Below are 15,554 nucleotides of genomic sequence, written 5' to 3' on the forward strand. Positions count from 1 at the left end.
ACAAACCAGATAGCCATAAGTACAACTTGTCATAATTTGAGTATGTTGTAAGTCGAGGACTACCTATATAGAAGAACTAGATTTACTTCAACTTTATGTGAGAAGGGGGATGACTCTAGAGAAATGTTGGATACAATAAGTAAATTTAAAAATATTAAAAAATTTTACATTAAATTTATACAAAACACTTATGTGAGATATTATATAACTATCATCTAAAATTCACAAGTCTAGCATAGCCAGCTCATAAATGTACTAAACAAAATTATAGAACTTTTCTGTCTTTATAATGGTTACCATTAATTGTGCCAGGGATTTTATATGCATAATCCTATTTAATCTGCTGTCACCAAGATTATTGAGATAGTTATTCTTGGTACTTGTCTATAAAAGAAGAAAGTGAGACTTAAAGATATTGAGACCAAGCACCTGGGTGAGGCAGGATTGGAATGTAGTTTGTTAGACTACAGACACAAACCATTTGTCATATTTCATGGTACGTCCTCTTCTTAGGACTACTAATATCTTCAAGGAAGGGAGAAGGCCATCTTCATTTGTATCACCCATAACACCCAGCACAAGTTAGGGATAGTAGGCTTCAGAGGGCCCCATTTTTTATTTTATATTATACATAATTTGTATACTTGTATTCCTAGGATTCCTAGGGTCTATCACAATTCTATGTTTTTCAATTCATGATTTAATACACATTTCTAAATAAATTTTCTTTTTTTGGAGAATATAGCTACCACATACTTCATATATATCATGCAAAATTGCTAGAGTTATAAAAAGCATTTACTGACAACAATGTTATAATTAGTCTCTTGGGACTTTCAAGATGAATCATGACTTCCAATAATTTCACAATTAAGAAAATAATATCCAATTATGCAAAATTATTGGTGGAAGCATCCCCTACAATGACATCAACACACAGATCTTCCTGCCTGCAAATGCTCTGTTCTATCCCCTACCCTTGCTAACTCCAGCCAAACATTCTTAGAATAAAGAAAGCTTTGCATCCCAAACTGGATAGATGAATAGCCTTCTACCAGAAATAGTCATGTTTCTGGGCCATAAAAACAAAATCTGCAAGTTGGATTTGGGGACTTCTAGTAGGTCCTGTTTCAAGGCTATTCCTAAAGTTTTCCAGTAATAAATCAGTGTTTCATTGCTATTCATAAGGTTTTCCCTGACCATTTTTTTCTTCAGAAGTGGATGGCTCCTTCCTTCTTCTCATTCTTTCATTAAAATGAAATGTTCAAAGACCTGGAGTTAGAAAACCAAAGGGAAGAACACACTTGCCATTTCTCAAGCTGAAAGAACTGAAGAAAAAAATCCAGCCTTGAACTGCAATACTGAAAGATTCTATAGGCAAAATTCTGAAAGATGCAGGAAGCATTAAAAGAAGATGGAAGGAATACACGGAGCACTGTACAAAAAAGGTTTGGTCTATGTCCAACTATTTCAGGAGGAGCATATGATCAAGAGTCAATGGTATTGAAAGAAAAAGTCCAAGCTTCACTGAAGGAATTGGCAGAAAACAAGGCTCCAGGAATTAACAGAATACCCATCGAGATGTTTCAATGTATGGATGTCTCACTGGAGGCACTTCCTCATTTAGGGGAAGAAATTTAGAAGATAGCTATCTAGCCAATTGACGGAAAACATTCATATTAGTGCCCATTCCAAAGAAAGGTGATCCAACAGAATGTGGAAATTATCAAACAATATCCATTCATATTACATGCAAGTAAAGTATAGCTGAAGATAATTAAAGAATGGTTGCAGCAGTATATTGACAGGGAACTTCCAGAAATTCAAGCTGGATTCAAAAAAGAACGTGTCATGAGGGATATCATTGCTGATGTCATATGGATCGTGGCTGAAAGCAAAAAATACCAGAAAGATGTTCGCATAGTGGCTAAGGCACTTGACTGCTAACCAGAAGGCTGGCGGTTCAAACCCACCAGCCACTCCTCGGAAGGAAGGTTGGGCAATCCTACTTCCGTAGTGATACTGCCTCGGAAACCCAAGGAGGGGTCGCTATGAGTCAGGGCTGACTCGACGGCACATAACAACAACAACAACAACATAGTTTAAAATCAAAAGAGTGTGTGACAAAGTTGTATCCTTTCACCATATTTATTAAATCTATATGCTGAACAAGTAATCCGAGAAGCTGGGCTATATGAAAAAATTAGCAACAGGATTGGAGGAAGACCCTTTAACAACCTGCAATATGCAGATGACACAACCTTGCTTGCTGGAAGTGAAGATGACTGGAAGAACTTGTTGATGAAGATCAAAGACTAGAGCCTTCAGTATGGATTACATGTCAACATAAAGAAAAAGAAAATCCTCACAACTGGACCAGTCAGCAACATCATGATAAACGGAGGAAAAATTGAAGTTGTCAAAGATTTCATTTTACTTGGATCCACCATCAACAACCATGGAAGCAGCAGTCAATAAATCAGAGGTCCTATTGCAATGGGCAAAACCTCTTAAAAGTGCTGAAGAGCAAAGATGTCACTTTGAAGACTAAAGTGTGCCTAACCCAAGCCATGGTATTTTCAATCTCTTCACATGCATGTGAAAGCTAGACAATGAATAAGGAAGACCAAGGAAGAATTGATGCCTTTGAATTGTATGCAAAGAATACTCAAAATATCATGGACTGTCAGAAGAATGAATAAATCTCTCCTCAAAGAAGTGTAGTCAGAATATTCCTTGGAAGCGATAATGGCCAGGCTTCATCTCACCAACTTTGGGCATGTTGTCAGAAGGGACCATACCTTGGAGAAGGATATCAGGCTTGGTAAAGGAAGTAAGCAAAATAGGAGAAGACCTTCAGTGAGATAGATTGACACAATGGCTGTAATGATGGGCTCAGGCACAGCAAGGACTGTGAGGATGGTGCAGGATCAGGCACTATTTCGTTCTATTTCACACAGGGTCACTAAGAGTTGGAGCCAACTTGATGGCACCTAAAAACAACAATAACAACAGTAGGCTCAGGGATTATGAAAAACCTTGATCTATGGCAGATAAAATAATCCCTAGGTGCCTTCGAAGACCAACCATAGATACACATCAGCTACAATTTAAAGTATGCCTACCATAGTCCAGGGGAGTTCTGGTATCATAGTGCCTAAGGCACTTGACTGCTAACCAGAAGGCTGGCGGTTCAAACCCACCAGCCACTCCTCGGAAGGAAGATGGGGCAATCTACTTCAGTAGTGATACTGCCTCGGAAACCCAAGGAGGGGTCGCTATGAGTCAGGGCCGACTCCACGGCACATAACAACAACAACACCATAGTCCAGAGGTATTACTGTGTTATGTAAATTATCTCTTGTTTATGTAAACCTAGCAACACAAGTATTATCACTGCCAGTTTACAGATGAGGAAACAGATATTTTGAGAAGGTAAATCAAGGGCAAAGAATTAGTAAGTGACAAGGTTAACATTTGAGCCCAGGTTCCTCAGATTACAAAGTATATATAGTTTTAAGATTTCTCCATTTATTTCAATTCATTACTGGAAGGCTCTGTGGCACACCACAAATAAAAAACAAAACAAAACAATACAAAAAAAAAAAAACCACTGCTTTTGAGTCAGATCCGACTCATAGTGATCCTTCCTTGGGTTTTTGAGGCAGTATCACTACAGAACTAGATCACTCAATCTTCAGTCTCCTCCTCTTATTTTGAGGGACTTTTTAGGTAGAGATGGGAAATATCCTTACTCTCAATTTTGTCCAGGAAATATTTTTGTCTTGGATTGAATTGTGTCCCCTCAGATTATGCGTCAACTTTGCTAGCCTATCATTCCCAGTATTATGTGGTTGTCTTCCATTTTGTGATCTGATGTAATTATCTTCTGTTTTGTGATGCATTGTAAATACTAAATATTAAGTGTTGGTGAGTCAGGATGAAGTTATGTTAAGGAGGATTATGTTATCTTTGATATATTAATCAGGCAGGATTAAGGTGGGATGCAATACCCTTATGCAAATCATAGCCCTGATCAGATATGAAGGGAGCTTCCCTGGGGTGTGGCCTGCATCATCTTTTATCTTATAAAAGATAAAAGGAAAGAGAAATGAGCAGAGAAAGAGGGACCTTCTTACTGCCAAGAAGAGCTGGGAGTGGGGCACATCCCTTGGACAATGGGTCCCTGTACTAAGAAATTCCTAGACCCAGAGGAAGATTAATGCCAAGATACATGAAGCTCTCCAAGGACCCACAGATGTTGAAAGGAGACAAGGACCTTCCCCCAGAGCTGGCAGAGAGAGAAAACCTACCCCTAGAGTTAGTGCCTGAATTTGGACTTCTCACTTCATAAACTGTGATAGAGTAAATTTCAGTTTGTTAAAGCCATTTACTTGTAGCATTTCTGCTATAGTATCACTAAATAACTAAGACATTTTTTTTAGTCTCTTTCTAAATTATGACTTCCTACTAATACAAGGATTGTGAGGACAATGCACACCTGGGCAGCATTTCATTTTGTTGTACATAGGATCACTATGAGTCGGAGCTAACTGAAGAGCACTTAACAACAACAACAACACTAATACCACCATAGCAGAACTTTGCCATGAGGTTTCCAAGACTGTAAATTGTTCCAGAATTAGACTGCTACATCTTTCTATCAAGGAGTGGCTGGTGGGTTTGAACCACTGATCTTTTACTTAGCAGCCAACCTTTTTATCCACTGTGCCATCAGGGCTCCACATATAAGACAGAGAATAACAGTCCAATGAAAATGGATAGAAATAGTTTACACCAAACAAAACTCACTGTTCTCAAGTCAATTCCAACTCAAAGCAACCCCTACTGGGTTTCTGAGGCAGTAAATCTTCACAAAAGTAGATTGCCCCATCTTCCTCTCATGGAGCAACTGATGGATTTGAATTGCCAACCTTCTGGTTAGCAGTCAAATGCCTTAGGCACTATACCACCAGAGCTCCTAAAATTTACACACACATACACACAGAAAATAAAATATAAAATGGCCAACAAACTTATAAAAAATTATTTTTCAAGTTCACTCACAAGTAAAATAAAATCAGGATGAAGTATCTTTTAGAGTATAAAATTGGTGAAAATTGAAATTTGTTTGATTGGTAAACATCTAAGGAAGTAAGTTCAAACACTATAGGTGATGGACTAGTGTTTTGGAAGAAAATTTGTAAGTCTCTGTGAAAATATGTAATATGCTTACTTTGTGTCCTGGCAATACCACTACTACACATTTTTTTATATGAGATATATATTTTAAGTTAATAAAAATATGAGCTTGAGGCAAGATACTTACATATTTTATATATTGGAGTTTCAAAATTATTTTTATTTTAGAATAAAGTTTCCACTGCTTACAACAAAACCTATCATATTTAAAATAGATAACAAAGTTTCCAAGAGGAAAATTCCTGAAGCTAAATACCTGGGCTCTTTGAATGGAAGAAATGGATGTAACAGAAAATTAAAGAAAGTTGAGTTCAAACTTGGGATTGGACATTTCAGCTGGCCCCTCTTTTTATTGAGAGATGTAGTTCCTTCATTTTTGAACTCCTAAGAGCTATCTTCTACCAAAAATGTGTCTTCAACATGTCTGAAATTTCCTGTACCACTTTTTCTCTTCTTGTCTCCCAATCCTCTTCCTACAGTCACTAGCACTTGTTCATGCCCATCCCTATACACACCATCACATGGGTTACTTACTTCCTCCAGTCTCCACCGGTCAAAAAGTTTATTGTAACTTCCTGGGTGGCCTACAAATCTGTAAAAAGGCATTTTTAATTATTCATCAGCATTTATGTGGGAATGACTGAAGAACATCTTGTAATATATCACAGCAAGTGCATGTGTGGGTAGACATAAATGGTCATCAGTAGAACTTGTCCTCAAATGGTTGACTTGCTCATGCGTACACAACATCAAAGTGTCTGACTTAAAAAAGAAAGAAAAAAAAGTGATGCATCAACTCAATACCAATGGGTTGAGAAGGGAGAGACAAAACAACTGGATGGCATTTTCCACTTTCACATGCATAATTTTAATGTCGTATTGACCTAGTTAATGAATATTACAATAATGTGTTGAATTGTTTGGTTCAAAACTTCCTAGCTTCATTATATTTCCATGGCACTGGCTGGCATCTTAAGCATATGGCAAACCGAAGTCATTAGTTAAACATTTGTTTTTGATATTTGCAGCAAAGGTAGGAACAAAAGTTAACATGATGGGGGCAGGTTTCTACACTAATGAAGTGTAATCCAGGGATACATAAAAATATTTTTCTTCACTGACAAATGTATTGCTGATGATTGTATAGTCACAATTCACCTGAAGTATGACCAAAAACTCCAAAACCCACTGCTGTCAAATCAGTGGTGACTCATAGTGACCATATAGGACAGAGCAGAACTGCCCCATACGGTTTCCAAGACTGTAAATCTTTGCGGAAGCTGGCTGCCACATCTTTCTCCCGTGGAGCAGCTAGTAGTTTCAAATTACTGACTTTTCAGTCTGCATATAAGTGCACAGCACCACCAGAATTCTTCCAAGTGTGACATACAGGTTTTGTTTTTTATGTTTTATATCTTTGCTATTTGCTGCTAGAAGTGATGTACTAAGAAGTCTTTTGAGTGAAAACATAATTAGCAGAGTTTTCCAGGGCAGGGAGAAGTTGCCACTTTTGTTGGCTAACTGGTAATGGATCAGTTCAGTTTCTTTCTTTCTTTTTCTTTTCATTTTGTGGAAATGATATGTATGAAGGTGACTTACCTCCCCAAAAAGAAAGCGATATAGAAGATGGAACTGTTTAAATTGACAAACTGGAAAAGGAACATCTTCAGAGCAAAGCTGTTTTCCCATTCAGATTCTGTTCGAGGAAACTCTGAAAGGAGCATAGGGTATGTTTACATAGATACCATGAATGAAGGACACTGGACATGGAATCAGAAGACCCATATTTAGGTTCTGCAGGATTTTACCATTTCTACAAGGCACTTGATATCTCTGAGTTCTAGGATCTACGCCTGAATAATGTGAATAATAATATGTGTTGTACAGGATTGATGAAAGGATCGAATTACATAATCTTTAGAAAATATCCTATTGCTACAAAAATATGATACCTGTTATTAGTATATACATATATAAGGGTTCTCTTTGTCATTTATAGGTAAATACAATATTACATCAGTCCTTCACCCAAACAGACTGTGCTCAGTATAAAAACCCATTGCCATCCAGTCAATTGCAACTCATGGTGACCCAATGTGTTAAGGAGTAGAACTGCTCCACAAAGTTTTCTTGGCTATAATCTCAATGGAAACAGATTACCAGGCCTTTCTTCTATAGCCCTACTGGGTGGGTTTGAACTGCCAACCTTTAAGTTAGTAATCTCAGTACAAACTATTTGTATCAACTATAGACCTTTATACTCAAATATATATAACCTAAATTATCAACAAAATTCTTAAAGAATGTATATTAAAAAAAAAAAAAAAAAACTGGTGATGGATTTGTTTTCAAGAAACGGAAAAGAGGAAAGAGGACTACGTCAGTCAGAAGAACTGAATTCTTATCACAGATTTACACCTAATGTGCAGGTAGTCTAAGGCAGGTCTTTCACATTTAGTTGGTGAATGTTTTGTGACTTATGAATTGGAGGGTTTACACAAGATGCTCTCCAAGAATACTGTCAACAGTCACATTTTATGGTTCTACCATACATGAATAAGTGAAATTAATAAATAAGATGAGAAGGACTAGATTAAGATGGCAGCATATGCTGCAGGAATCTGCTCCCCTAGTATCCAAAGAAATAATAGAAAATACATATGTACATCTAACATATTTTAATGTGATTGAAGAATTCAAGAAAACATAAAATAGATAAGATCTAATTTAAGGAAAGCACAGGCAACCATGGGATAAGGAAGAAAGAGATCTTGGAGACCCCAAACACAAAGACGTTAGGTGCCAGAAGCAGAAGAGTTTGGGGCATCTTAAAGAGTAACTGGATGATATACATTAGGAAGAGTGGTCAGAGGAGCTGATATTTCCCCACAGATTTTGACTGTGTTGTGCTTTTTCACTTGTCTTTTTTTCTAATAGTTTTTAAATTCTTTTACTTTCTTAATAGAAACTTATTTGGAAAATAAGATTTTTTTTTTTTTTTACTTATCTTTTTTCCCCTTAATTCCTAATGTATAAATTCTTTTTGGTTCTCATTTCTAATTTTATTGTATCATAACCTAAAAATGTATCCTGTATGATTTCTGACCTTAACAGTTTCTCAGTCTTATAGAGAAAGAATACACACACATCTCAGAGCAATATAATAAGTGCAATAAAGAAAGGAATCTCAAACTGCTAAGGAAACATGAAGACTGAAGGATTGTAAAGCCTCTGTGAAACAAGGGTTTCAAAGAAGTGACTCTTGAAGTGAGGAAAAGTGACAAAGTTTTTATTAGAGAAAACCATTCTAAGTAGAATTTAGTTTATAAACCAATTTGCAAATATGTTGAGAGTTGTTCTGTTCTTTCATGCCATTATAACAATGAGGATTACAAAAAGACATTTTACTAGATGTGAAAGAATGGTACATTGGTGGCCCTTAAAATGGTGCCCCGTTGAATCATATCTCCTAGTATAAATGCCCTGGTGTAGTTGCCTTCCAGTTTAACTCTGGTCTTGGCCATCAGGCTTCTAGCACATGAGATGCTAGCAGAGGCTTGATGAGCCCTTGTTTACAGAAGCATGACCTCTTGGAAGCCAGCTGTCATATAAGAAGTCCTACTGTACTGCTATGAACACCCACACTAGCCATGTGATGATGCACATAGGATAAGAGAAAATACTAGTAGTCTCAAATATTCCACATGAGGTCTCAGACATGGGAGTAAATAAGTCATCTTGGATACCCCAGCTCCAGCTGGTACTGCTCAGAGGAAGAAACTCATCTAATGGAGCTTTGCCGAGATTCATGAAAAATAATGAATTGTTGCTGTCTTTAAAGCCACAAAATTTGGAGTGATTTGTTACACAGTGATGGATGATTGTGACAATGGAGTTTACTACAGTAATGTCAACTTTGAGGTGTAACATGGTTTCTATACTAAAGTAAACAACCTTTTATTTTTCAAAATAGTATGTCATTCATACATAGAGTACACTGTGGCTCATTTTGAGTTAGCTTTCAGAGAAGAGAAATTCTGAATCCTGAGAATAATGATGCTATTTTCTAGGAGAATGTATTTCTGGTAGAAATATGGTTTATTTTTTCCATAACAGAGCCAGTTATTGATAATAAATCAGTTATTCTACATTGTTATTTATTCACAAATTACATCTTATTTTTCACTATTAATTTCTCTCTTCCTTAAAATTAATAATGTATTTAGTAAAAAGTTACTACACATTAAGGTTATTGCACTTTGAGGTAGGTTTGATCTCTGATAAGAGTCAAAATTCTTTTATCATTTGACTTAATTTATCCCTAGGAGTTCAGATTTATTTTAGATGTGGAGTTCATTATTAACAATAATTCTTTACTGGAAACAACTTAGGGTGATCCTGATGTAATTTTCAATACCCACAAAACCAAAGTGAAAAATATCCCTTTGGATCAAATACATATATATATATTTTCACATTAAGGAAAAAAAAAAAAAACTGTAATAGAATCAAAACTTTTTTCTCTTTTTTAAATGAAATATTTGGATAAAAATAAATCAATAAGCATGAAGTTAAAAACAACAAAATTACAAACAGTGTATGGCTTTTTCTGGAAAATGAAACTTTCTAATTTGAAGTGCAAATAAGTACAGTAAAAAATTAAGTGGAATACATAATGTATGCATGTGTGTATGCATGCATGTGCCTCAAGTGCTTGGCTGCTAACTGAAATGTTGGCAGTTCAAACCCACCAATATCTCTGTTGGGGGAAAATCCAGGTGATCTGCTCCCATAAAGATTACAGCTTAGGAAACCCTATGGGACAGTTATACAGTTCACATTCATTATGTCATCAAGTGGACATAATGGACAGAAAAATCAAATATCAAACAAAGTCTTTGGCATACCTAGTACTTTGCACAAATAATTCTTCATCTTCTTACTATTAATTATGACTCTCCCAATCTACTTAGATTTGTTTCCATCCTAGGTATAAACTAGGATATAAGGAGTCAGAACTGGAAGAAAGGTTTGGGCCAATCTAATTTGATTCCTTAATTACCCAGTTGAAATACCTGTAGCTCACAGAGTTTCAAGAACAATGAAACAGATCATTGCTATTTGTTGAACACCTATCATGTGTCAGGCGGCCAAACTGCAACAATGGTGAACTAGGAACTATAATTATTGTCATTTTACCAATGAAGAAATTGAGACTCAAAAATAAGACCAGAGGAGGAGGAGAGAACAGAGAAGGAGAATGGAGTGAGGAGGAAACTTGCTCAAAATTGTAATTGGTATTGTTGTTGCTGTTGTTGTTGTTTGCCGTCGAGTCGGCCCCGACTCATAGCGATCCCTCCTTGGGGTAGGACTGCCCAATATACAATGCCAAATAACAAATCTGTCCTAGAAGAAGTGCAGCCAGAATGCTCCTTGGAAGTGAGAATGGCCAGACTTCATATCACCCACTTAGTCATGTTGTCAGAAGGGACCATTCTCTGGGGAAGGATGTCATGCTTAGTAAAGTGGAGGATCAGCAAAAATGGGGAAGGTCCTCAACGAGATTGACTGACACAGTGGCTGCAACGATGGGCTTGGGTATAGCAGGGATTATGAGGGTGGCACAGGACCAGGCAGTGTTTTGTTGTGTTGTGCATAAGGTTGCTATGAGTTGGAGATGACTTGACAGCACCTAACAACAAATGACTCCAGGGAAGTCTGGTGTACAGTGGTTAAGTCCTTGGCTGCTAACTGAAAGGCCGTCAGTTTAAACTCACCAGCCACTCCATGTGAGAAAGATGTGGCAGTTTGCTCCCCTATCATTGGAAACCCTGTGGGTTTGGTTTTGGTTTTGGTGTATCTAACCCAAAAGCCTGATCCTTCACATTTCATAATACTACTCCTCGAAAAGATGTAACTAGTTAGCACCAGAGTATGAACTAATACCTAGTTTCTTCCCTGTACATAATTCTCCTTCTACTATTTCTTATAATTGTAAATTATGGGATATAATATTTCCTGGAGATTAAGTGGAGTAAGCCACATCTGAGTTTAAATTCTGCTTATTCAACTTCATTTTGGTTTCTTACACAAAAAAATAAGAATCTTACTGTCATAGAATCGTTATGAAAAATTAAAGAAAATAATGAATGAAAAGTGTTTAGAGCAGTGCCAGGGATCTGGTGAGCTCTCAAACAATAAAAGGCCATTCCTCAATGGATGTGTAATAAAATTTTGTCCTTCAATACAGAATACGTATTCCAGGATTTCTGGCTTCTTTAAGGAAGACGAGGAGAGGTAAAAGGAAAGGGCCTGAGAGGAGGAGGCAATGTGCTCACAGTCACACAAACAGGATGGGGCAATCTGGATTCTAATTTGTAGATCTGGCTAAGAGTCTGCTCTGCTCACATTTTACAACACTGCTTGTCCAAAGAATGTAAACACTTATAGATTTTCCATTTGCAACATGGTTTTATATCTGTCCTCACCACCAAAGCCCTGTTAGCAAGTCATTAAGTAATAAAATAGGCATTGATGTACAAGGACAAATGATAATGGAAGCAGAGGAGAAGACAGCAGATAAGAGAAGTATGTATGTTGGAAACTAGAAAGAAAATATAAAGAGTAAGTGTCAGCTAGATCAACAAAGCGTGGAACTAAAGACTGATGGTAAAGGTAGTAGTACAGGTATGAGGAATGCTAAAGAAGTAAGTTGCTATTTGGTTATAAAACTACTGAAAGCACAGGAATTGGAGACAAAAGGACATTTGGAAATATTGAATCAGAAAATATTTGATTTGGAGCAAGCCCAGAAAGGGAATATACATATGTATTTTTTTTTCTTCACATATATATGTATACATATATACATATATATGTATACATACGTGTGTGTGTGTGTATATATATGTATATACATATATACACATATAGATGTATATACGTATATATACATATATATGTATATACATATATATATACATATATATGTATATATACACATATGTATATATACACTTATATACGTATATATGTATATATATACACGTATATATGTATAGATACATATATATGTATATATGTATATATACATATATACGTATCTATACGTATATACATATATACGTATCTATACGTATATACATATATATGTATACACACACACACACACATATATATATATCAAAGTCTGTATTTTAATTGGTAAAAGCTCCAGCTATTTCCCTGATTCAGCAGTCAAACAGTGGGAATCAAGCAGGGAGATGCAAGATATCTCTAAAGGAAAACTGATAGTCCAGGAGAAAATACCATACATAACCAACATGCAGGGCATTCCATGAAATGGTTGGAATGTGGATCCTGCTAAAGTGTTGCTGCCCAGTGAACAAGCACCATGGAATCTATGTGTAGAGAATTTCCTATATATCTCACTTATAAAAGTGAAGAGAAATCATAGATTGTCATGCATCTGAGAATAGCAAAATAAACAAGAGTTAAAAGCTAAGGAACAAAAGAAATATACAGAGAAAATTCATGCATGTGGCAAAAAACAAACAAACAAACAAAAACAAAAAACCAAGAAACTTATTATCCTCAAAGAGAAAGAAGAGTATTAACTGTGAGGTATTTTTATAAATGATTTATATACATCAATTAATTTAATCTTCACAGTAATACTATGAGACATGCATCATTTTATCCCCATTTATAAAAAAAAGAAATAGAGGCACTAAGAGACTAAAACAAAAAAAAGATCACTAATGTATAATTACTTATAAAATAATAAGCGGTGGAGCAAACATTTCAACCCATGTGTTCTTATTCTAGAGCTTATATTTTTAAAAATGAATTATATTGCCTCCTTAAGACATTGCATTTCTGAAACAAGAATAGGATATAGGAAAGGAAGATTTCAAGAACAGAAAATAGCTCTTGGGAAATTAAAATATGAGCAGATATAAAATACTCAGTAGAAGACATAGAAGTTAAAATTGAGGATACCTTGAAGAAAGTACACTCCGCCAAACATATATTGCCAAACATATCACAGAAAACAAGAATTGAAAAAATTAGAGTATTACAGATTCTGTTAAGAAACATTAGAATATTAAAATTTCAGGAAAATAAAAAGAGGAGGAAATTATTGAACAAACACTATACAAAAACTTCCCAGAAGTGAAGAACATGAGTTCTCAGATTGCACAGCCATGGAGGTGTGCCAGTGTTATCTCCATTCAAGAAAAACTTCCTATTCATCCAGGGAATGCAGTGAACTGAGAGTCTTTAGAATCTGCCTCAGTTTTCAGCCAAGGCTTGCTTTTCCCAGGCGCCATCTGCCAATGACTGAGCATGTTAGGAGCACTAACTGAAAAACCAAACCAAACTCACTGCCATTGAGTCAGATCTGACTCATAGCGACCCCTCTTTGGGTTTCTAAGGAAGTATCACCACGGAAGTAGATTGCCCAAACCTCCTTCTGAGGAGTGGCTGGTGGGTTTGAACAGCCAGCCTTCTGGTTAGCAGTCAAATGCCTTAAGCACTATGCCACCAGAGCTCCTGTTAGGAGTACTAAGGTCTGACTAACTATGCCTAATGTTGCATTCCTCTAAAGGGAAATCTTTGTTCTAGAGCTTTCTCTTTGGCTGGTTAAGACTTTATCAGATCTGCAGCACTGTCTGTGGTCTCCCTAAGCCCAATTCTGCTTCTCCTCCTTTTATCTTTTATAACAGTTATCCATCAATATGCCTCTTACCCTAACTTCATCTCAGTGTCTATTTCTTAGAGGACCATAGAAATAGACATATTAAATAGCACTTAACACCCAGCACAATGAATAACAAAAAATTTTCACCAAAGCACATCATTAGGCATCTCAAAGCCTCAAAAAGAGAGAAAAGAACAAAAACTATGACAAAAAACAAACAAAAAACCCAAAGGGGTTGTATACTAAAGACTATGGATTAGGATAGCAGAAGAGTTTTTAAAAACCACACTAGAGCCTGGAAGACAGTGGAAAATTTCCTTCAAAAATCAAAGGAAATAGCATTCTCAATCTAGAATTCCAAGATCCTTAAAACCAAAAATCACATTTGAGAGAATAATAAAGACATTTTTAGACATACAAGGCCTGAAGAAATTTATTCGCCATAAATGTTTTATTAGAAATCTACTCGAGATTGTGCTTTTTCAAAATATGCATTTAAACCAAAATAGAAAAAGACATAGAATTCAGGAAGCAGTATTCAACTCAAAAAAAGAGGCGAAAAGACTTCCCAGGTGCTGGTGAAGGCTTGTCTAAGTGTGCTGTTGTTGTTGTTATTTGCCGTTGAGTCGCACACAACTCATAGTGACCCCTCCTTGGGTTTCCAAGGCACTATCACTATGGAAGTAGATTTCCCAACCTTCCTTCCGGGGAGTGGCTGATGGATTTGAACCGCCAGCCTTCTGGTTAGCAGTCAAGTGCCTTAGGCACTACGCTACCAGAGCTCCTTGTCTAAGTGTAGCAGGCCATAATCCTAGAGAGTAACTCACATAAACTAGAATAAATAGAGAGCTCCAGAAAAATATCTCTAAAAAGAAAAATAAAAGAGAGTACATTAATTTTTTAATGGTTGAACATGCTGAGAGAAATTTCAAAGACAAACTTATCTTTTATAATGGGAAGGCAATGTTTATTAAAACTAAAACAAATATAACAAAGAAGCAGTAGAAGCATGTCAGAAATATAGCAGGAAATAACAGAAGAAATCAGTAAAGATCTTAAAAGTATTTCAGTGACACAGGAAATGGAGTGGGTGATGGGGAAAGTTCATTATAAATCTCTTCAGATTGTTTGACCTTTTAAATTATGTACACGTAGCATAGATAATACTTTGATAAAAGTGAATATTTGCAAGGGAAAAAACTGAAACATTAAGGGAAATAAAAAGCACTGCCAAATAAAGAGAACTAGTTTTGCTATTTTGAATTCTGTAACTGCCTCTCTATCATTGTTTGATGTAGCACTGACTCCTATGTCACATCATTAATTTATATTTATTAACAAAAATTAATGTTAAAAATGCTAAAATAAGTAAAGCAGCTATAGCTAGTTTGGCATATGTTATTTACTTACTAAGGAATGAAAAATGGACTTACCCAAATTAGTGAGAAGGTAGGCAATTTTTTCATAAGCCTGTTAAGGGAGATAAAAAAAAAAGAGAATGCTATTTTTTTCTTGTAGAATAAGTTGGTATTTGCACTACTCAAAGAAACATCTAAAGTGTGTTCTACAATATAGTTATATTTTAAAGTAAGCACTACATGCTTAAACACATTTATATGTCCTTTATAAAAGGTACATAGTAGGTTTT

The 15,554-nt window shown here is 35.9% G+C and overlaps 1 protein-coding gene across 1 annotated transcript in view; it reads right to left on the reverse strand.

The window, feature by feature from the left end:
• Nucleotides 1-15,554, reverse strand: part of ANO3 (anoctamin 3) — a 629,748-nt gene that overhangs the window by 38,887 nt on the left and 575,307 nt on the right. The window contains exons 19-21 of the mRNA XM_007951966.2: nt 15,340-15,376; nt 6,802-6,913; nt 5,737-5,794 (exon numbers count right to left, since the gene is read on the reverse strand). Coding sequence (XP_007950157.2) covers nt 5,737-5,794; nt 6,802-6,913; nt 15,340-15,376 — 207 coding nt within the window. The remainder of the gene's footprint in view (nt 1-5,736; nt 5,795-6,801; nt 6,914-15,339; nt 15,377-15,554) is intronic.

The sequence above is a fragment of the Orycteropus afer genome, unplaced genomic scaffold (genome assembly GCF_000298275.1).
Source record: "Orycteropus afer afer isolate SDZICR_OR568_19922 unplaced genomic scaffold, OryAfe1.0 scaffold00321, whole genome shotgun sequence".
Lineage (NCBI taxonomy): Eukaryota > Metazoa > Chordata > Mammalia > Tubulidentata > Orycteropodidae > Orycteropus > Orycteropus afer.